The sequence below is a fragment of the Haliaeetus albicilla genome, chromosome 13 (genome assembly GCF_947461875.1).
Source record: "Haliaeetus albicilla chromosome 13, bHalAlb1.1, whole genome shotgun sequence".
In the NCBI taxonomy this organism is placed as follows: Eukaryota; Metazoa; Chordata; class Aves; order Accipitriformes; family Accipitridae; genus Haliaeetus; species Haliaeetus albicilla.
In genome coordinates this window covers 13,563,251-13,586,993 of record NC_091495.1, presented here as the reverse complement: position 1 = coordinate 13,586,993, position 23,743 = coordinate 13,563,251, and the positions used below count along the sequence as shown (strand labels likewise).

Below are 23,743 nucleotides of genomic sequence, written 5' to 3'. Positions count from 1 at the left end.
AGTATCCTCTTAGTGCCGTTTATACCTGCCACATGTTGGGTTCCTTTTTTCTTCATATGAGTTTCTATGTGTATTCTAACCTTGTGTGCCCCTACGCCCAGCCATGTCACTGACAAATTTCTCCTTGCAGTGTGTGGAGCCGGGTGCATACTTGTCTGTCCTCTCTCCCTATTTGAGGTGTACATATAAAGCAGAAGATGCTTGCCATCATACTTCAAGTCTTCCAGTCGTGTAGTGTTTTGATTACTTTATCTAAGACTTCACATCATCTGATACGCATTCAGGATGTTTTTATTGTCTGACCAATGGCCAGGCTCCAAAGGATTACTTTATTTGCCAGTTGTCCAGGCCTGCTTGTTTGCCAGGATCAGAGTGCATGCTCAAGATCTGTATTGACCTCCTCAGAATAGGAAGGCCTTTCCAAGCAGAGAATTCCTGGCTACCAGCAGTCTGGAGCTAGTCAAATCAGACCTTCCAGCTCTGTCTTTAGTGCCACTGGGTACTCATTTCAAGCTTATATAGGATCAAGTTGAAAAGTTTCATGGCATAGAGGTCTTCCTCTTCACCATCTCTTGGCTGCGCTGTGAAAAGCCAAGCATTTTTTGGTCTGTGAGCTCACGGTGGAAGTTTGATAGCCAAATTAAGTATTCACATTGACACATGGATAATCCCCTGTAGTCTTGCCTGGTGTTAGGCAAGATTGCACTGTCCCCCTCTCCTTTTTCACTGGCGTCTGTGCGACTGTGGCACCAGGAGAGTGCACCCCGGCACTCCTATCATTCTTTCATTTTTTACCACATGCTATCTATGAGGCTTTGAGAGTTGGTGCAGTGTTTGACAGAATGGTTCTGCGTTTGCTGTTTGCCCGAAAGCTTCCCATGCTTTCTGCCAGGTGATGGTAGGTAACTCTGCCAGGTGACTGTAGTTAGAGTGCCTGTGTGGAACCTCTGAAAGAAAGATTAGTAGTAAATAGCCAGCATAAGTAACTAGAATTCTTAGAGATGTCCAGTGCACATTTGTGCTTTGCTTGTCTGTCCATCTTTCTCATAGTCTCTCCAAGTACGTTGTTGTTGAGAAGCAACTAATATGATAAACAGTGATGTTCCATCTTATTTGTCCTCTACTGAATACGGAAAAGGGAAAAGCAAGCAAGCAAGCTTGTGTCTTCTATGAATAACGCACAGGAAAACTTTCCGGTTTCAAGTGATGGAGTGTAGTTAGAATTTATATGGGGATTATACGACTTGAAGAACACCTGTTGCTGGTGATTAATTTTTCTTTCTGGTTAGCAAAATAACACATTCCTAAATTGTCTTGTTCTTGCCTGCCCATTCATTTTTTCTAGGAAAATAGGAACCTTGGTGTATCAGATGATGAAATGTGGAAATGGACCAGAAAGGTCTGCAAGGCTATGTGTGACCACACCATTTAGCTCGAATTATTTAATGAAAACTTCTTATCTATGTATGAAGGCATAACTGTAAAAAAAAAAAAAACCAACAAAAAAACCAAACCAAAGCTTAAAAAGGAAATATCTGCTCTGACCATATTCAGTTGTTAAAATGAAAATAATCTGAAACCTCACTTTTCATTTTTTGTGAGGTTTTGCATTTCTCAAATTAGCCAAAACAATGGAAGGGTGTTTTTACGTTCATTATCAATTTTTTTAGGTACTCTAGGCTGCCGTACTGGGACTGCAAACAGTTGCATTTTCATTTAAAAGCATCATTAAAACTTCTTTGATGTTAACAATGCTTCCACTGAAATAAATACAACTAAGTTGGTTTGTAGATTTATTTTTAGCTTTCTAAGACTCAAAGATTTGCAAGTACCGGTTATAATGCTTATTGAATATCTGAGATTATCTGAATTCTAGTGTAAATATGATACCAATACAGTATCAATACAGAACTCAGATTTGCTAACCAAAGGTGTAGCAATTGTCTAGCACAGGGCCTGCCCCCACGTCACATAATGTTGTTACAGCTTCATCGTTGCCCAAGATAGAATGTGGTGGGTCCACTTCTAGTCTGCACAAGAAGGATTAAAGTACTTTTATAGTGTTTTGCTTGTTCAGTTTCCTTTTAGCAGATTCATACATTTTTGAGAAGAATCTGCAAAGAGCTGGCCAGGAGTAAGAAGACTGATAGGCTTTTCTGGAAAGCCTTAAAAACTAATTTGTATGTATTTTTAAATAGAGGCTTTTTCTATATGCGTACTTATAGGGGGTGTGTGTCCTGAAAACGTGCATATTTTTGTGGCCATTATGTAACATCTAATAGCTGCAAAATAGAGAACAAGTCACTTTCCAGCTATAGAAAAGAACTTTAAAGTATGATTAGTTATTACAGAAGTTCAGTAATACAGGACTGAAATTTGTGTCTCCTGTGTTTAACATAGCTAAGTGATTGAACTGTTTGTGTGATTTTGTATTTACGCTTTGTCAAATTCTGGAAATTGGAAAAAGGAAGGAGGTATTTTTGCTTTTGGTATAAATTAACTTCTTGTTTACTTCTGTTATTTAATGCAAGTTTATTTTATGTACGCACACATATTCAAATTCTTCTTGTCTGACAATACAAATTGAAGGCTTGGCTAAGGAAAGAAGAGTCATGCATAGTTTAGTTAGTAGTGACTGAGTCATTTCATTCAGTCACTTAGGGTTTTTGACAACAGCAGAAGGTGACAGGATTTTTCTGAAATTACTCAGTTAAAGGTTTCCCTTTTTGCTGGCTACTTTCCTAACATGTTTTTGAGAGAGTTGTGAGGTTACATTAAATTGTTCCTTTGGTTATTTGCTATGGACATAAAAGAATCTAGGGAACCTGACATCAGACTTCAGAAAAATATTTCTTTTTTTGTCTGTGTAATGCACTGTAGCTAGGCTGCTAGTCTAACTGGGAATTGACTGTTGTTAGATGTACTAATGTTTTAATTAAGGCTGTTTTGAGGTTCTGTTTATACAGCCGAGACAGACTTGTGATGAGTGTTTATGATATTGAGCTGTAACTGAAGAAAAACCCTCTTTAATATATTCTGATATGTGTAATATTCACTGTGCGACATGGAGGTGACATTAAAGCAGAAAATGTATGGCCATATTATTTTTAGGTCTCTTTCACCTTTCATTGTTCATTTGTGTATTTTTGAAGTAATGCAAAGTGATAGTTCTAACTCAGCAATTTATTTGGTATTTAATTCATGGAAATGTAGACTGAGTATCTGAGTAAGGTCTGAGTTGTACAGATTTTTAAAAATTATTTTTTAAGCCTTTTTTTCTTTTCCAAATGTTCTTTTCTTTCTATTGTTGTGGCAGTCTTGCAAACAAAGGAAATTATTCAGCAAACTGCCTTTGTGACTAATAATGGAAAAGAAGTGCTCTTTAATATGCAAAAGAAAGAAGTTGCAAAAAGAGCAACGTCTTTGGCTGACAATGAAAAATGTCACTTGTAATAATAATTTTGAAAAGATAAGAAGGTATGAATTTTTCTTTTGTCAGAAGTATATTTTAAGTAGAACTATGTCCTCTTTAATGTTCTGGTCAACTATCCTTATCCATTTGCATGTATCTGAATGTTAAGTTGCCAACTGCATTTAATTCAAATGGAAAAAAATCATATTTATTCATGAATTTCATTTTACAAGTAGAAACATTATTTTACTGAAAGTCAACTGTGTCTGATATTCAAGTTATATTACAGTTTTTATGATAATCTACACTAAGTGCCTCTGAAAAAGAAACAAAATATTTTTTCCCCTTTCTGCTGTCATCCAGTTGGTAGAACTTCTTATTCTTCAAGAGAAAGGTGATACCACAGATGGTAGCAAATTTCTTTAAATTAGGTAACCCCACATTAATGTAAAACATTATAAATATAAATTGTTTCTACTCATTTAAGAGTTCAGATGTGGACAGTACAAAGTGCAGTGCATTTCCTCTTTTTACAGAGATAGAAATAAAACCTCTTCATTAAAAAGTATACACAATTAAAGCTACTTTTGTAATATACACAGAAAATAGTAAGTATCTGTTCATAACTGTGCACTAGTTAATTTTTAATAGACAAATACGTATTTTTTTCCAGGCTAGAAGAAATTTTGTGTCCTTTATCCCATGAATGCTAAATTTAATAGATCTGGGAGATATTATAAAAGTATGACTACATATTAAAAAAAATGAAAGTAATAATTTTAGAATTAACAACACCGGGATATATACTAAATTTTGCACTCTGTTGGAAAGCTAATCTGTATTCATACATTTTGGACTAGAGAAAATTTAATACGAAGTAAGTATTTTTCTTTGAGATTGTTGATGTCCGTACAGGAAGCAAAGTTATGTTTCTGTGTGTTCTCCTGTGTTTGGAGTCTTCTGGGAAGCAGCAGCTACTGGGATCACTTAATTGCAACTATCAGAGTACCTTTTCTTCTGTAGCAAGTTTTGTATGTAAGAACTTTGCTATATCCAAACCCTGTCATTTCTTCACTTAAAATGTTCATATAATCATTTTTTACTGCACAGTACTTTACTATGTATCCTAGTTAATCACTGTGCTGTTCAGAAATCTGCATCCTGGCTTGTTTCACACTTCATTATTAATTGTAGCGGCTGATAGGAAAAATGTGGTTTTAAGAGATTTTTATTACATAGATTTTTTTTCCCCAGTAGTGGAGAGCTACTTTGTAGTAGCTATGAACTTTCAAACCACAAGTCTCTAGACCCCTGCAGGTCTTCAATACTTTTGCACTGGGAGGATTATTTGAGAGTGCCATTAAAAATCTATAATCACAGCTGTTTTCTTACCCACTGTGTTGAGAATACAGTCTTGTAATATGCTATGTAATTGCAGCAGATTATTGGGATTTGGAGGTAATGAAAATGATTCCATGATCTATGTCTACTCCAAGTAGCAATGAGATGCTTCCTTCACTGTTTCTTTTCAGAGATTTCTGTTGTGAGATACTACTTAATAGGAGATGAATTCCATGTTAGAGAGAAAAGGCATTGAGGGACTGGTAAATCAGCAGGGGTGGCAGGCTGACAACTTCCTCAGCCCATAAGGGTTTAGGAATTAAAAGATTTCTGTCAAAAGTTTAAATCTCCATCTCAGACTATGGCTTCTGTTATTCCTAAATTCTTTCTTACATCAGTGATATTTTGGAGTCCAGGGTCCTCTTTTTCCTATAATTAAATTTATCTCCAAAAGACAGTTTCAGTATGGTATTTTAAAAGAAAGGGAAAGGAATCCTGTAAATGATGATCTGCAGAGGCAGTACTAGTGTTGCTAGAAGTATTTTTGTGCAGTTATGTATGTGATTAGTTAACTTGCTGAACCAAGCCCTTTTTAACACAAACTATAATTTATGAAATATATTGAACTCTTATTTGATGTAAATATTTAGTCAAATAATTTAATTGCTCATAATAAAATTAAATAATTTTTTTTTAATTAAAATACATTCTAGACTTTTAATTAAAATACATTCCTGTGTGAAGGAAGTCCTGGAATCTAGATGTTAAAATGTATTTTTTCTTATTAGTCCCTGTAATTAGATATTAAGAAAACGAGGGGGAAAAGAAGTTCTGGTTTATCTCTGTAGCAGTGCAGATTATCCTTCAGCAAGTATGAAGTGACATAAACCAAATGGTGAAAAAAGTTGATATCATTCCTGATAACTTTTCACTGCAATAAAAGTGGTGGTGGAATTAGACCAGTGTAGCCGTTGTGATACAGTAATTGCAGTAAATTTTTTTTTATGTAAACAAGGACATATATTTTTTACTTAATGTTAGGTGTATGTCATTTTTTAATAAATTAACCTTTAAATGGCATTGTGTATCACTTCAGATAATGTAAGTTTTCTGTTTTCCCCAGTATTACTTTGAAAGGTTTATAAATAGAATTTTTAAAGGGCATTGTTGTTCCAAATAGAAAGTTAAATAAGCACTTCCATCCCAATTTCATTCTGTCAGTCTTTCAAAACTTCTGAAAGGTTCATGTTACTCAAAATTGTTAATAATTTTCTTATTTAGGAAATGCAGTGCTCTTTTCAGTTCTGCATTGAAATTCAATTGTCATTCAAGGTTTATGTTCATTTAAAATTGCATTTTACTCAGGGTAATATATTCAATATAGAAATTTGAAGTGTTGAAATACAGGTAGCTCGTTGCACATGCTTGTAATTTGTACTGGGGAACATGTAAACTTGCTGTATAACAAAGTGCGAGATGCAGGAGAAAAACATGTAGGAAGGAACATCATAAGACTAGCAGTATAACGTGTATTTAACATAATACACTGACAAACATAGCCATTAGCGGTGGGCTAAGTTAAGAAGTCTGTGCTGGAGAAGAAAGGCAGAATACAAGTTTTAATTGAAGGGGACAGCATCTTTATACAGGAAAGTTTCAGTTTTAATGTTACCTAAATGTAGCTAAAAATTTAAAAACATTAATAGATGAGAATTAATTGCATGTATTAAGTTGAGCTAAAACACTTCTGATGCTTGTTTTGGCAAAATATAAAAGATATGGGTAAATTTGTAGAAAGGAATTACATAGTTCTGGTGTTTTATATGAGAGAAAGAAGAAAGATGAATACAGAATAAAACAGGAAGCATAGGAAATACGTTTGGAATTTTGTTTTTTGCACATTTAATAAAATGTTTAGAGGGAATTCTGACTTCGTTGTCTGTCATTGATTTTTAGCAGAAACATCAGCTAGTCAATTTTTATGGCAAAGTTGCTTCTGTTTTTTTCTATGGGAAAGCATTCTAATAGTAATGTCAGCTGCCACATAGAGTTTATCTTGTTTGTAAAACTGTAGCTAGTCAAGAATTCAATTTTTTAAGTCTTCTAACACAACACTGGATAAAATATTGCCCCCTGTAGGTGTAGCATTTTGTCTAGGTAAACTAGGTTCTATTCACTTGTGATTGCTTCTTCAACTACTCCAGCAAACAGGAAGACAATAATTCTGCTAAATTATTGTGGAACTTTGTGTATTGAGTTTACCTTGTCAGAGAAAAACTGTTTAGAAAGAGCACAAAATCGTAGGTAGCCTTCAAATTCAGTTACTTACTTTTAGAGAAGAGACTATCCTATATAATTAGTCATAAAAGAAAAAAATATTTACATGTAAACTGACACATACAAAAGTACAGTTCTGATTCCTGTTGAGTAATCAGTCAGACCAAAGTATTTTACTTCTGAGCTGACTCTGAGGTATAGAGGGTTTTATTTGTTTTTTTCCATTATGACATGAGTTGTCTGTGAGAAATAAATATGTGCTTTTTGGAGATAAATAATTTAAGCATGGAGAAAAGGCAATCAAGGCATGAGTCTTATTTTTTGGTTCAGTAACCTGTTTAGCTTTCTGAAAATATGTTAATTTCTTGTGCAAGTCGGAAAGTTGGTATGAAGTGACAAGCACCAGTGAATAGCATTTGGATAAAATACTTTTGAGCTGGACAGCACAGGTTATTTTCATGTAATGTCAAGATGTAATGGTGTAAAAACTAATAACAATAAATAATTCGTCTTCAGGACTAAATACAAAACAACAGTCCTGTTTATTTAAAAGAATTTTAAAGGCTAAAATATTTTAGATCAAGTTGTAAAAAAAATAAAACAAAACGGGTTATAAATAAAAACAAGCTTACATTTTTCATTTCAAATGTTTTTGTGCTAGGATCTTAAAGTTAATTGAGGTTCTTTGGATCACACCCGTAGTTAATTTGTGCACAGAACAGATAGTATTGCTTTGTAAATGAATAATTAAAACATCACTAAGGTAACTATGTGGCTTTTTACATTACTAGCTAAGTGAGCAGTATGATGTGGAGTGTGAGAGCTCCAAAAATAATGACTGGATATTAAATATAATTGGGGGTTTAGATACGTATTAAAAACATTAAATGCTTTTTAATATGTCTGAGGATTTTTGTTGTTTTGGTGATACTTATTTAAAGATGCCATTATTTTCTGAAGAGTTTGAAACATCTTTTGGAAAAGAAAAATTGTTTAATAATAAGGAAGTTATTTGAGAAAGAGATCCTAATTTGATATTTAAGATGAAGAGATGGTAAGTTTATGTGTTCTAATAATTCTAATTCTAGTGATAATAATAGTAAAAGTGAATTAGTGATGTTAATGTAATACTTCTGTAATAAGTATAACTTTCTATGCCATTTCCATAGCCAGCAATTCAATTAGTCATAACTTTGTAGCAAGACATTTGTTCTTTTAGTATTTCTAAAAGTGTGTTGTATTAGTATGAATTTCAAACATTCATTGTTGTTTTTCTTAAGAACTGAGGATAATTATGAAGTTTATAAAAGTAGGATGTTTGAATTTGAAATGTGACTATGAGAAAATATTGTCTTTCTACTGGTTTGTGATTGTAGAAGAAACCACTGGGAACCTCTGAGAGTTTTTAAACTGCTTTTAATGGTACAATTAATGTCCAAACCAATAAGAATTTATGACAGTGTGTTTTGAATCAAAATAATTCTGGTGCTGAATGTGACACAGATGTATTTTACATGCAAAAAAGAACTTTTTTTTTTTTCTGTCTACGAAGTATAACTGCTTGGCATTTCAGCTGTGAGAAACTAATTGAAGGATTAGTGTGATGTATAAAACCTTTATTCATAGATGGGAATCTGTACACATTTACATGTGCAAAATTGAAGTACAATTTTATTTGGTTTTTTTCTGGCTTTACAATGGTAATACATTAAAGGATTTTAACTTGATAAGATACTTAATCTGTGAACAAGCATTCTAAGATTCTTTACATGGATGCAAATTGATACGGGAATATAATTTTCAAGCCCTATGTTCACACTTAATTACATAAATAATTAAGCAGTCTTGCTGCAGCTAAAGTTTCATTCTTTTTGTAAGGTATCAGCCAATGTTTTTTTTCACTCCAGAAAGATGTCATCAGATACTGTGTTTCCGTAGAGAACTATACAGTTTGCATACAGTGCCTTTTTTAACTAATTAGTATCCAGGAAGTACTTGAGAAAAAACCAAAAGCATTGTGTTTTCAAGTTACTTTTAGGTTGTGGTTAACTTCCTTAAGCACATATTTTGATGGATCAAAGCAGCTTTGACTACTGAACAATATAAGCATAAGTAAAAAAAAAAACCAAAAACAAAACCCCAAAATTTAAACCAACGGTTTCAAAAGATCAAATGGGAAATACTTGCCCTTGGCCAGCACTACTTTTCTCTGAAGGTGTTGTACAGTTAATCTATCCTATTAAAAGAAAACATTCACTGTCCTTTGTTGTGAATCATAGAATGATTGGAATTCAGTTCAGTCTCCGGCTCAAAGCAGTGTTGACACTGAATTCAGGCAAAGTTGCTTAGGACAGCCTGCTCCAATAGCAAAGCAATTATCCTCATAGATAAATTTCTGTGGTTCCGTTATCTTTACCTGTCTAGTCTTCCTAATCTGTCTTATTTTTCTGCCTTCTCTTAAGTTTCCAACTTGTTCTGTGTAATCTATCCCAATGTTGCACCTTCTTCATGACTCGTACTTCCCATTTCATCATTATCTTGTGCCTAACTGCCATCTTCCATTTCACTCTCACTTCTGTTGGTCCCTGTGTGTGGTGAATTGCATTTCTTCTTCCTGCCTTTTCTGCCACTGCCTCTGTGTTTGATAGGTGTTAGAACTGGAAGTTATTGAAAAATGAAGATTTTCTGCTCTTGGCCGGTCTCTAGTCTCATTTGGGTCAAGATCAATAATTCAAAGAAAACTTGATGTTGTTCCAATAACCCCAGACATTCTCAGTTATCCATATGCAGTCTTGGGAGGGAGCATGCTTACTGCCAGCAGAACCTTAGGAAATTTCAGCTGTTAAACTTTGAGGTCAAAAATGAATATACAGAAACTGAGGGTTTTGTCAAATCTCAGACCTTTCCCATGTTTAGGAAGATTGCATGAAAATCGTAAATGGATGCCTGACAAATGATAAATGAACACCTGACATGCCAAATTTTCCTTGCTCTTAATCAGGGAACACTAGGGCTTTTAAAAAAAAAAAATTAGTCACCACTATAGCAGTAATTTTTTTTCCTTCACCTCATTCTTGATCATGGCTTCACTATTTTTGGGGGAACTTAAAAACAAACAAAAACCCTTTAGTGTGAGGCAGAGTTGCCATATACTTCAGCTGTAACAAGTGATTTTAATGAAATGATGAGCAACTCCAAGCAGACTTTTGAAGGGAATATCAGGTAATCTTAGCAGGATGTGCAACCAAGGTCTTTCGTGAACAAAGGGATTTTTTTTTTTCCCTATTTGTTCATGATAATGAAAATATTTTTTTAAAAGTTTTAGCTTCCTTTCCTCTCTGTCCCAGAACGGAATTCCACTTTTATCACCTTGTTGCTCTGCTTGATGCAGCAGGACATCTCATCCTAAAGAACTGATGAGAAACTCCGTAACTCTACGGGTCTTTGCATTTCTGTTGTACTGTCTGAAATTGAAAATACCACATGCCTGCTCCTCCCTGTTGCCCTGTTTGTTTTATTTTGGCCCTATTAAGCAGTTATACTGTGTTCTTGTATTTCTTGTTCTTTCTTGGACTTTAGTGGGTTGGAAGGTGGAGGTCAGATTTTGAAGGTTTCCAAGTATTTCTAGCTTTGCCTTCAGTTCTTCAGAAGACTGTTCCCAACTTAACTCAGTTGACAGTTGCTCAATTTTTTCCTAGCTTTTCTGGTACGATCTAATAAAACAAGAAAAAATTTTACTCAAGTTTGATATTGACTAAATAGAGGTTCTAGTGTAATTGGGGTTTCTGTTTTATCATTTTGGGAGTTCTTTGGTTGCCATTCTGGTATTTTTTTTAGTAGTATTGTCAGGATGGGTGGTTCAAAGTTGTTGGCAGGTTCCTTTTCATGTGAAAATTTTCAGGGTTCTAGGCACAATGTTACATGATCTCTTCTGGTCAGAGGTAAAAAGTGAAGCAAAAATAATTTTCACAGTTTCAGATAGGTCTGGATGTCCAGCTCAAAGTAAACGTGCAAATCTGACCAATTCCTTTTAGATGGTGTAAGGTGCATTGCTTTTGATCTTTTTTTTCCAGTTTTTAAAACACACCTGTATAATTATTTAAGAACAGGACCACAAATGTTCCTTGTCATCCCGCAAAACAAACTGAGGAGGTTGTGGAACTGTGTGTGTTTCTCAGTCAGCACTTTTACATAGATGTATGAGCCCACATTTACAAAGGACATATGTAGACCAAAGAGTAATTTAATTTGGAAGGCTCCTGGGAAAGTAATTCCCAGTTCAGCCCCCTGTTCAAAGCAGGGCTAACATTAAAGTTGGATTTTATAACTGATCTAGGCAGTCTGTTCCAGTGAAAAACCCCTCTTATTCTGTAATTTTTTTCCCCTCATCTCCAACTGGATTTTTTGTTGTTGCTACTGTGAACTGTTGCCTCTTGTCCTTTTGTATTGCATATCTTGAGAATGCAGCGTCTGTTGCCAACTTTTCTTTAATCCCACTCCTTTTACATAGTGAAAGATGTTGCCACACAGCATTATACTCCTAAAGTGAAGTGCCAAGATCTTGGCAAATGGAATTCATAAGTCTGATAAATCTTCATAAATCTTTTATAAATAGAAAAAAATCAACCCCCAAGAGTGGGATTTATGGTAGTGAGTAGAGGGACACTTAGAATCTAGCAAAAGCAGCTGAAAGAAAGGGATATGTGAAATCCTAGCTTTCATACAGATGAATGCAGCCATGTTCAATCCTGAAAGATGCATGTCTGTGTATTTAGGCCACAAAAACCACTTGGAGTGTTAAGGTGTCTGTTACCTCAAGGTCCTACTCTCCCTCTTTAGAATGCAGGTTTGAGACATAACTGATATAAGAGGCTATAATGTTTATTAGTTGATCAGCACACTACTAATAAACCAATTAACAGATTAATTAACTAATAAACATACGACTGAATCACTTAGTAGTTCTATAATGCTTTACACCATTGTTAATTGCATGCAGTTATTGAGTTCTATCACTTTTTTCTTATAAATTGCACCTAAATATTATTGGATTATAGTTCTTTAACCTCCCACACTACTTAGCAACAAATTTGCAATTCTGTCGCCCTTTAACGTATCACATCAAGTCTTTTGGATGTGTAAACCCAATGGAGAGTCCAGTGGGTTGCCCAAGGGTCTTCCCTCTGACATCCTGGCAACCTTGATTAATGAAGCATGTGAGCTTCATTATAGTCTGTGGGCATCTGCACTCCTCCTGTCAAAACATCTGCCCTCTCTTGTTCTTGAACTGCTTTTATAACTTGTTCATTATTTCTTACGTTTCTAGGCCCTCTTTTTTGCTGCCTTTCTGTATCCCTTTCTCTGCCCAGTCTCCCTTCAGATAAACAAGCTGCCTCTTAATTACTCTTTCCCCATTGGTCCAATTTGCTACATCTATTCCCAGATTTCATATTTCTAAAACCGTTTCCACTCTTGGCCTTAAATGGTATTACTGATGTTGTTACTTGGATAGTGATGGACTTGCAAGATTCTACCTCTGCAAAAGATGCCCAATACTCCCTTTCAGTTATCTGCTTAATAGCAATTACATATTCTTTATTTTATGCACTTTCTAAGACATGTCAGTCTACTTCAGCCTTTTTCCTCTACCTGGTTTTGATTAAGTATGCTTTATCTCTATTTCACTTAGCTCTTTCTTGGTTAATATGCAAGTGGCACATGTACCAGGGCAAGGAACATACCATTATTTGCTTTTTCTCATTCTGTTTTTTGCTCACACAGCATACTACTTGTCAGAGAGCAGCAAGGGCCAGCTGGTCCCTAAGGAAAAAGGAGCTGGGAGCTCAGCAGAACATGGCTGGCAGAGGCAATGGCATCACCAGCAAGGGCTCAGTCCCTCCCCAGCAGCACTGTCTTAGACTTGGCCCTGGGTCCAGGTAGCCAAACATCCAGCCCCTTCCAGGAGAGGGGAATGCTCTTAGCTCCCTTCCAGTGCTCCAGCGCTGTCTCAGATGTTCCATCAAAAATCATCGGCCTTGGCATCTGCTGATAATCTCCCCATTTTCTTCGGAGACCCTGTCTTGTTTTGGGGTCCAGTACTCCAGCAGAACCTCTTGCTCACAATGTCAGTCATCCCTTAGATTAGGACCAGATACTTTTCTATTCTTTGAAAAGATGATTAAACATTAACTCAAATTTAAATGGTGTTTTTTTGGTTATATTTGCATATATATTTTGAAATTTAGTAGTATTTATTAATGATGAATTCTGATAAATATTATAACTTTTACGAGTTAAACTTTTACAAGACTTTTAAAAACGTGTTTCTCTCTGTTTCTTTTTAGTATCTCCTGAAGCAATTGGATTCCTGTCTGCTGTTGGGGTGTTCATTATTCTCATGTTGCTACTTTTCCTATATATTAATAAGAAGATGTGTTTCGAAAATGTTAGTGGTTTCCCAGATCTTGATTCAGGATACACTACAAGAAAGAATTCACAAGATAAACTTTGTAAGTATCTGAAATACAGTGTACTAAACTTAATTATAAGAATGCACATTTTTACAACGATGTGTAGAAATACACAAATAATTGCTTGACTCAAGTGATGAAAACTCACAATGTTGACTTTTACCATGACTGTGCAGTATGTGGAAAGGAAGAAACCTTTGTATTCACAAGCCACAGAAATTCAACAGCTATATATAACTGAAGAGTTGACATTTGCTTATGGGAAGATATTTCTCTTGCACTATGAGAATACTCTTTAATATACCTTAAATGTTCCATAATTGTGTATAATTAAATCTTCTCAAGTAAATTTATGAATGGGATTATTGGATTTTCACTCAGCCTGTTAAAATCCTTCACTGACCTGTTGGAGAAGGTCTTGCATTTACTCACCTGGAAAATAATTTTAAAGAAGTAAAACATTAGAAACTAAAGACATCTTATCTCTGACTAACAAATTATTTCTATACTTTTTTAATAGAAGAAGGTCTTTAAGGATAATGTGAAATTAAAAAAATAGACCTTTAAAAAGATATTGAGGGTTGCTAAAATAACCCCTTTCTACTTTTGGGCTGTGGAAATTGAATGGGCTTTGTTAGTTAGCTGACTTGAGAGGAAGAGGCAGGCACCAGAGAACGGAATGGGAAATTTGGGAGGTTTTCTTCCCTTCTACCTCTTTGAAAGGTGCAGCTAAATTTTTATTTTCAATTTCTTTGGAGACAGAAAAAGTTCTCCTCGCTGGAAATTAAGTCTGTCATCTTAACTTTCTTTTGCCACAAAAGAAGTCTTCATGTTTCAAAATATCTTACCTTATGTAAAAGACAACAAATATTTTGGGCTGAAGAAGTCTCCATGATGCGTGGTTTTGTGCAGCTATTATGTTAAAAGCTTGTTTTAGTGTGACATTGATGAAAGGACATAATTTAAATGTCTCATAACTTCTTCTTTGCAGGTTAGAATAAAAAAACCATGTTTCCACCTCACACAGTTGTCTTATTTTTGAAAAGAATGAATTTTATTATGGCTAGTTGATGCTGCAGTTGATGAAAGACTATGGTTTTGCTGGTTGATTGTGGCTTCATTTCAAGATATTTACTTAGCTGCTTTCTTACTATTTTCAATGCATATTGAATGGAAAGAGCAAAGCTACAACTTCCCCTGGTAAATGTATTGAGTTTGAGGTAGCAAAAGCAAATAGCTCTCAAATTGAACTTGGAGAAATGGAGTTGATCTGTTTGTGAAGCAGAGGACCTTTCGGTATTAAAAGTTGTTGCTGCATAGGTTGGACAAATGGCGTTTTTCAGAAACCTCCACCAGAATCTGAGCCTTCCCTCTGTGTCTTCACTGGTCAACACGCTTAGCAGTGCTGTGGATGATCTGACCAGTGCTGTTGGAGAGGTTGGCTACAGTGTAGCTGATTCAGTGACAGAACAAGTAACAAGCATGATAAATGGCCTTCGAGCAGAAGATGAAAGCTCCAAAATACAGAATGATAAACCCCTGGAAGGGAGAGAGGAACATACACCATCATTAACTCATTCTCAGGAAATTAATATGAAAGCGAAGACAGGTATTGCAGAACAGAGAGAGACTCATTCGTTAGATTTTGTAAAAAAAGATACAAGTCAAGATGGAGTATCCGACCATGTTGTTGACAAAAACCAGTGCCGGTTAAAAAGCACAGATAGTAATAATCATTCAAGTGATACAGAAGTACCTCAGGATTTGAAGACTGTAGGAGGACCTTTTAAAAGGGAAGGAGTAGGAGGAAATGAGTGTTTTGTCAATGATAAGTTCTTTAAGGATAGTAACCTGAAAAGTAATAAATTTACAATGGAGCACTCTATTGAGGAACAAGACAATTGCCTGTGTGCAGTATCAGCTAAATCTGGGAATCGCTTGCATAGAAAAATCAAACCGCGGTCACCTGGAGGTGATTTTAAGGGTTCTGAAGAAGTGCACAGTATGAACGTTCCCCAAGATTTAGAAACAAAACTTGTTGAAGTACAGAAGCAAAAATTATCAGATTCCAGCTTGAAGAAGATGCACAATGACCACCCCAATTGCATTAATGAAATAAAAGAAAAGAAATCTGAAGCCTTTTTTGACAGAAAAGGAGAATTCATATCAAAGGATGAAGAATATGTGTCAACTACAATTGCAAAAATGGGTAAAAAGAAAAACTCAAAGAAATCAGAAAGAGAGCTATGTAATAGGAAGACAGCAGGAAAAGGTGAGGAGTCTATCAGCAAACTCCATTCTTCAACCTTTCCTGAAACTTATGATACTTCCTACTTTTTTCACCTAATTTGCATATTTAATAATAGCATTTCCTGTGGATGTCTGTGTTGTCAGTGCTTCATTCTCTAATTATGTTGATATTTCTTGGAAGTTAATTACTTTTTAAAGTATTACCTAAAGGAACAGATTAATAAATGCCTTTCCTATGTTCTAACTTTTCTTTTTTCTATATACAGTTTTTCTTACCTTGTCTGCAGTGCCTTGTGTGGTTTCTGTTAAAAACGATGAATTAATTAATACTGGAAATTAACACTTGTTCTGTGAAAGTGGGGTTTTTTTATGTATTTTAAAAGCATTGCATAAAATGTGATGATAAAGAAAAAAAATAACTTCGGCTACATTTACATTATAGTAGATCTTCAGAATGTATTTCTGGGATATGTAAGATAATTTCAAGACACAAAACTCAATGAGAAGTGGCAATTAAGTGATTTTAAGTATAGAAAGAACTAAAGTTGTAGTGTTACAAAGAAAACCTATGTATTTTTGATATGGATGCTATGTGTGCTGTCCTTAGCATCCAGTCTTAAACAATGTGACAGTGAAATTACAATAATAGTTTGTGAGTAAGAATTAAAACCTTGCATTTTTACACAACTGTTTTGCAGGCTGTGTAGCGAATTTTTATAAAGCAACATGGGCTTTTCTGGAGATGCTGTTTCTGTAGAGAAATGAATGATTTCATAATAGAAATAGGTTTGGGTTTTTTTCAGTGTGTGTGTTTTCCCTTGTCTGAAAATTTCAGGGTTTTTTTTTTGTTGGGTTTTGGTGGTTTTTTGTTTTGTTTCAGTTTGGTTTTTTTATTTTATTTAGGAAGTGGTTTCTGTGTTTGTATGGTAAACTGTGATCTTATCTGTTATTTCTTCACGTAATACAATATTTGTAAAGTATGTTCTCTATCAAAAATGGCATTTTAGGTCCCATAATAAGCAAATTAGTAGCTTTCAATAGTTAATAATTACATATGACTTGTGTTAGCCAAATAGAAGAAAGTTTTTAATAAGAACCTGAATTCTTGTAGGCAAGTTTCCAACTAAGATATAAAAATCCAAAGAGAAGTGGCAAGTAGAGGCATAAAACCCTGAGGATTTTTTTTAATGTGCAGGAAGCTATTTTTCCCCAAGAAACTGAAACAGATTTGTATTGTTCATTTTAAAAATGTTTGCATGGATAGCTTGTGTTTTAACTTTAATGAGGTTTTTAAGTCCTCTGAAGAGTTCTTGTTTCATGACTTGTAGTAATAGTATACATCCTTGTTCTTTTTCTTTTATGCTAGGAACTGGAGAAAAAATATCTGGTATCACTGAGAACTTCTGGATGCTTACAAATGTCAGTGTATTATTAGAGGCATAACTTTCAGTACTTCTTTCAAACATGTTGCTACCATGTTTTATAGTATTCCATTCTTTATATAGACTGATTAATGAACTTAGTTTCACATTTGTGAATACATTTCTTGTAATGATAAATGATGTATCTAATACTGATATCTGGCACTATATTTTAGTCCTGGTATGCCCTACTTTAATTATAGTTCTGGAAATCTGTAAAAGTTTCCTAGGCGGCAGGTTTCAACCTGTTGGGTGCCATATGAGATACAAAATTTTACTCTGTGTACCAGCAAAGGAGGCTTCTTTTTCTGGGCAGCCTCTTGGAGTGAATCTGCTGGCCAGAATATATCCTGCTTGGTATGGTATTTTCAATAAGTGATCAGTGAAATAATTGAACTTGCTTTGTAGCCATCCATACAATGGGAAGAACCATATCTGTTAGACTTGAATTAAAATTGATAGCCTGGATTTGAAAGATCTCGTTGCTCATTAGCACTCTTTTTAAGGCACCAGTTTTCCTATAAATACTAAACTAAGATTACGTACACATTACATGTAGAGCTGGCAGCACCATCTGCAGTTAAGGTTTCCTGACATTTTCCATTTCAAGACCTTATTTTCAGTTTCCTAAAACTGTGTGCCAAATTTGAAATACTTGGGATGAAATTTGGCATGCTTTCTATCTGAGATGGTTTGGGGTTTGGGGGTTGGTTTTTTGGGTTTTGTTGTTGTTGTTGTTGTTTGGGGTTTTTTTAAGCTATAGTTTTAAAATCTTTAGCTGTTTCCTGGAATAGAGTATGGGAAAAACATGCTGGTTATCTGTGCAAAAAATAGGTAGATTTCACATCTGCTTCACTAATATGCTTCAGCACCTTTGTATATTGGAGTATGTAGTGGAAATGTCGGAGAGCACTTTTCCCATGTCACATATGCCCATGTTCTTCTATGAAAAAACATGTAAGTTTGACCAAGTTTGTAAATCTTCAGAAACTCTGCCTTTTGAAAAGGCATGGTAAACACTTCTTATAATTTGCTAAATTCACTAACTATCCCATTTGCACTCATATGCTTCATTGTAGGGGTTTAAGAACAGAGCAGGTCTTATCCTGCTTTTGATACTTACGGTTACTGAAGAACACTGGAAGTTTGAACAGAAGAATTGAGAATAAACATGACTTATGTGAGGAATATGACACAGTGCAAGTGGTAGACTGGGATTTGAAGTAGGATGAGTGACAGCTATGGAGAGAACTGATAACATTACATGAAGGTGGAGAAACTAAGGGTGAAAGACTGAGCTTACATCAGTAGTTGGTTAGGTGCAAGTAAAAAGAATTTGGGATTGAATAGATAAAGAGAATGAAGAGGAAATCCCCATAAGAGACCACAAGTGGGTGCTTGGAGCAGGAACCTGGAATATGGGGCCAGGAGACAGGAATTTAGGATTTTCTACTCATATAAATGTAATTTTGCAAAAGATGTCTTACCTAAACTTGCGGCATAGGCTTTTTGTATGAGTATCAGGGAGAAATAGACCTCTATGGGAAGTGATTTTACTCATCTGCTCTAGAGGCTTACCTAAAAGAGGGAAGGAAGTAGGAAGAAGCAAACACTTGACTGTGAAAGAGGGCCTAGGTGGCTGGAATAGGTTGAGTTACTTTAATTTTAAATGGCTGAATTTTGGGTAAGCCAAAACCCTCCTTTAGTTGGAATACCTAGGCAGAGGAGTGAGACTGGTGCATGAAGACAGACTAATGGGAGTGGAAATGCAGAACTAGAGCTAAGGATAGGGGACTGGGAGGAGGGCATAAAAGCAGGGAGGGGAGAAGCGGTTGAATGTGGCTAGATAGCGTGTTAGACAATATTCCCTTGCAGAATCAAGAGCTGAAAAACAGCATTATGGGCATCTCGTAGCTCTGCTGGTAATGGAAATCCATTGGCAAATCATATACCATAGGCTTGCTCACAGAGTAGTGGTAATGCTGACCTTTACTGAGTTTACATGAATTCTTTTAATGCCTATTAGAGTTTGAAATCTGCAGAACTTCTGCATGGCATGTTAAATTTGGACAGAATCCATGTGAGTTTTGGAAAAGGGAGGAGGAAGCTTTCTTTTTACCAAAATAGAAATGGAGCTGAATCTTTGACTTGTGGGAGGAAGTCATACTTGAGATATAGTTGGAAAAAGTTGGCCACAGTATTGGGCATTATAGAAGAACTGGTATAAAAGAATTAACTAGATAGATTCTTCTGCACAATTTTTGCTGTTGCCAGATGTCTGCAGTGAGAATCTGCATTAATTTCAGTTATTGAACAAGTGGCTGTTTATTGTAAGTTAAATAAAATTGTGCATGCAAACATCTTTCACTAGCTTTTTCCCCATTTGTTATTGTGAGTTTAAGCACTACTGACATAAATATCTTAAGACGATTTTGTTGTAGGTTTCTCTTTGTAAATCACTTTCGTTTCTATGTTACACTGCATGCTCACAGCAAAAATCAGCTGGGAATGGAGGATCAGGAGCTGCCTTTTTGATATGTTACATATCCAAATGTAATATTGCAGCAGTGTTGGACTTACTTTACATAAATTATTTTAAGCATTTTCTTACTTAATGAAGGGTTTGAAGAACTTCAGTGTGTGCTGCCTTACATAAATTGATCCATTTTCTGTTGAATAAGTTTTAGAATGGTTTTGGGGGGCTTAATGATCTTCCAGTTTTTCTAGAAAATAAAAATAGCTCTAACCAATTACAAAATCACATAATACTTATAATTACAAGGAGATGATATTTTTAAAATATTACAGAAGTTTTAATTGAAATAGGTTAAATATCTTCAGTGATAACCTCTTATGGTTATTTTGTTGTATTCTATTTTGAGCTGTAGTCGATTTGCTTTATTTTATTCAAACAGACAACTCTTATATGAGTAAAGACCAGCATGGTTCATCATCTGAGAGTGAAGATGAAGCACTGGGTAAATATCATGAGGCCTTGTCTAGAACCCAGAGTTCCAGGCTGCCAGTGGTGGATGGCAGACAGCAAAAAAACTATATATGGGAAACCAGACAAAAATATAGTCCCCTGTCTGCTGAATATGATGGATACAGTAGTGAAGCCTCAATAGATGAAGGTAAGAGTGATTTAAAAGCATTCCTTTTATTCCAAATTTCAGAATTATGTTCTGGATAAGTTAAGTCCTAGACAAAGACAGCTGGACTTGCAAATAGTCAATGTCTGCAAGAAATATCCAGATATCTTTTATATTTGTGCATGCTCAAAAAAAATGGCACAGGCTTGTGAGCATTCTTCCAGAAATACTGCAAATGATACAATATCTTGTTATATTAAGTTTCATACAGTTTTATCATTAGTAATTTTATTTTGGGGGGAATTTAAACTGTTTTGATTTAGGAAGGAAGCATGGCAACTCTTGATAAATACTGTGGTGTTATAAATACAAAGAAGAGCTGTTGTTCCTTTACTGATAAGCTGTCATAGCAGCAAAGTATTAGTTATTGGTTAATGGTGCATATGGTCATTGCAGTGTGCATTACTGGAATGTTCTGTATCTTTTCTTCTCTTGAAATCACAGAAAGAATATATTACAAAGTTTAGATTAATATAATTTTTCCATGGCATTAAAAGTTGGATGTAAACAATGGATATTTTCTTTTGTGGTATACATTTCTTGATTTTAAGTTAGGGTGACAACCTGACACAGAGGCTGAGAATTCTGCTGTCAATTTTGTCAATATAATTTTTGTGCTTGAAAATAGCTATATGTGAGAACTGTGTCCATAGCCATTTTCTAGCATGAAAAGTGAGCTTTTGTTGAAGTTACATAAAAGTCAGATTCTAATATAGATGCTGTGTTATAGTAACGTATTTATTGATCTCCCTCTAATATGTTAAAATGCAAAGGTTTTCTAGTGATTGATACTGTCTAAAAAAAGTGGATACATGTAATTAAAAGATATCTGTCCTTAAATGTTCTATACAGTCCAGAATTGCTTGAAAAAAATGTAAATTTTCTACTATGTGATGTAATTCAAATATAGAAAAGTCTGTTTGCCACTGAAATTTGAAATTAGTGCATGCTCATTCATGATTCCAAGTTAAGACACAAAGGACATGAAAGCCATAATTGAAGTAAGTTGCAGAGTAAGAGGATTCTTTTCTGATCATCAGAAATTTTTATTCTTTCCTTTGCTGTTAAATTGTAGGAAGGCTGGGAGTCTGAGTTCCAGCAAATAGGGAAGGAGATGCAGAGGTGAGGTCAGGTGGTAAGAACCCACCTTTGGGCACTGTGATGGAGGACAACAAGGAAGAGGGATAGTGAAAGTATCATGTTTGATTTTTATATCTACTTAGATCTATCAACAGCATTGGTGGGGGAGATATAAAAGATTAGATACAAATTTTTTTTGTACGGCTTATGTGACTGTTGGGAAAGATTGGTGATGTATATTAACAGAAGATGGAAAACTCAATTCTATTTATTAGCAAATAATACCAGATACAAATTATGCAAGACGACAACTTTCAGATACCCAGAATAATGTATTTGTCTCTTTTCAAACTATTGAGGCTGGCTGTTGAAACAGTCATAGAATAATTCATGTTGGAACCTGTGACATTCCTCTTTCTATTTCACAGTTGTTCAGGTTTTTTTTATCCTATCTAGTTCATCTTCTCAGTGAAAAGTTCTCAGTTCATGTGAGCTTTTTACTTTGCCCCTATAAGACTTAAGCTCCAAAGGCATTGTGCTAGCCTGTATCCAGGTTTTTTGTTTTCGTTTGTTTTTTTTAAATAATTGTCTTCCTTATCACCTTATCAGATCATCAAAATTCATAGTCACTGACTTTTATGCTCTTCTGGGGAATGAGAACTCCAGCCTGGAAATCTGTATTATGGTTAGAATCTAAGACAAAAGAACCCTGTTGGCAAGTCCAAGTACTGCATCAGGAAAGTTACAATTGTTTTCCTCCCTCCTCCTTTTCAGTTTTTTCTTCTATTGCTAAAGATATCTGTCACCAGCTGCTATCCTTTCTCAATGCTCTTGCCATTCAGGAAGCCGACTGGATGTAAACCCCATTTTTATATATGCACACACATATTCACTCTAAAATTAGTATGCAAGTTGAATTTATTATAATGAAAGAACATTCAGGGTTTGGAAAAAAACTTTTAAACCAAAAGCTATCAAAACATTCTAACTTAGAAAATTGTAAATTTTTAACCACATATTTCAACTTGCAAAAAAAGCTCTAATACTGTCAGTATTTTGCTTTTGTTGCTGCTTGTGAGAGCATTCTCTTCCTACATTTTAAAAGGAGTGGAGAATCAGCAACGTTATTTATTTGATAGCCTGCAGTCATTCTATCATTTTTGGCAAAATGCTTGCAAATTAGAGTGATGATTTTGTCTCATTTTTGCAATCCATTAGTCTCAACAAAATTATGTTCAATACTATTAAAAAGAGTTTTGTGATACTGGACATAGCAACAGATAAACAACCTAGTATTTTTCACTTTTCAGTGACCTGAAGGTGGCACACTAGAATAATTAGTGTTACTACTTTTTATGTTCTTCCTAAATTATTTCAAACATAAAAGAAAGAATCTTTGCATAATGATAAAAATGTGTTAGAATAGCATAAAAGGCAGAGTATGCGTCATTACGTTATGATCATTACAGAGACAAAGCTGCCCAACCTAGAACTTTGATGAAAAGAGAAGGTGGAAACCTCATGAAGAAAGCCTGCAGGCAGAAATAAACCAGAAACTGGCTGTCACTACCAAACAGTTCATGTGTGTTCAGAGAAACAGTTCACTGAACAGATGTGGTTAAAAATCTCTGATTCCAAGTGGAGACCATCAACATTCTAGGTGTTTCAGTAAAGTTTTTAAAAATTCAAAGCTTTACTGTTCCTTAAACTTGCAAAATAAATCTGTAGAAGACTTGATGCCTTATGAATCCTGAAATTTTTCATTAAATACTTGTTTTTTATGGCTTTTGAATTATTTTTATAAGAAGGGTAAAGGCAAATGATAGGACCATTTCTTGATTCTTTGTAGTGGATGGGGAGCAAGCAATGTGTTCCTATGCACTTTATTTAATACGAAAACAAATTGTCAATATATCTGACTTTGTGTGCTTCTGTTTCCTCATATATACTTTATCATTTCTGCTTTTAAGACTTAAACATTTCAGCTGTACTTCCAGCTTCAGGCACCAATCAGTCCGTATGTTGAGCAGGGCTTGATAGTTGTTACAGTGAAGTGATGAGACGACAGAAGTCATTTTTGTCTCATCTCTGTTTCCCCCCTTCTCATTGCTTATAAATCAGCCTCTGATGATATCGTTAAAAATTCCATCAGAGGTAGCTTAATACAAGCAAAGAAAATGATATTTCATTTTCGGAAAGTTCTGTGTTAATTTCTCCTCCGCAGTTAATCTCTATCACATGTTGTATCTTGCAACACATCTTGCTGTGTGTTTTCAAAGGAGTCAATAAACAGTTTTACTAATAACTCTTTACACTTCAGTCTTCACTTCTTATATTTGT

General features: G+C 34.9%; 1 protein-coding gene across 7 annotated transcripts in view; it reads left to right on the top strand.

Moving 5' to 3' along the window:
* Positions 1 to 23,743, top strand: part of SYT14 (synaptotagmin 14) — a 103,163-nt gene that overhangs the window by 13,412 nt on the left and 66,008 nt on the right. For 4 of the 7 annotated variants that reach the window (XM_069800219.1, XM_069800218.1, XM_069800217.1 and 1 more), the window contains exons 1-2: positions 14,507 to 15,772; positions 20,087 to 20,305. In XM_069800219.1, coding sequence (XP_069656320.1) covers positions 14,830 to 15,772; positions 20,087 to 20,305 — 1,162 coding nt within the window. In that variant the 5' untranslated portion in view covers positions 14,507 to 14,829. Of the gene's footprint in view, positions 1 to 13,374; positions 13,540 to 14,506; positions 15,773 to 20,086; positions 20,306 to 23,743 lie in introns of those variants that run through there. The other 3 variants (XM_069800221.1, XM_069800220.1, XM_069800222.1) reach the window with 2 other exon arrangements.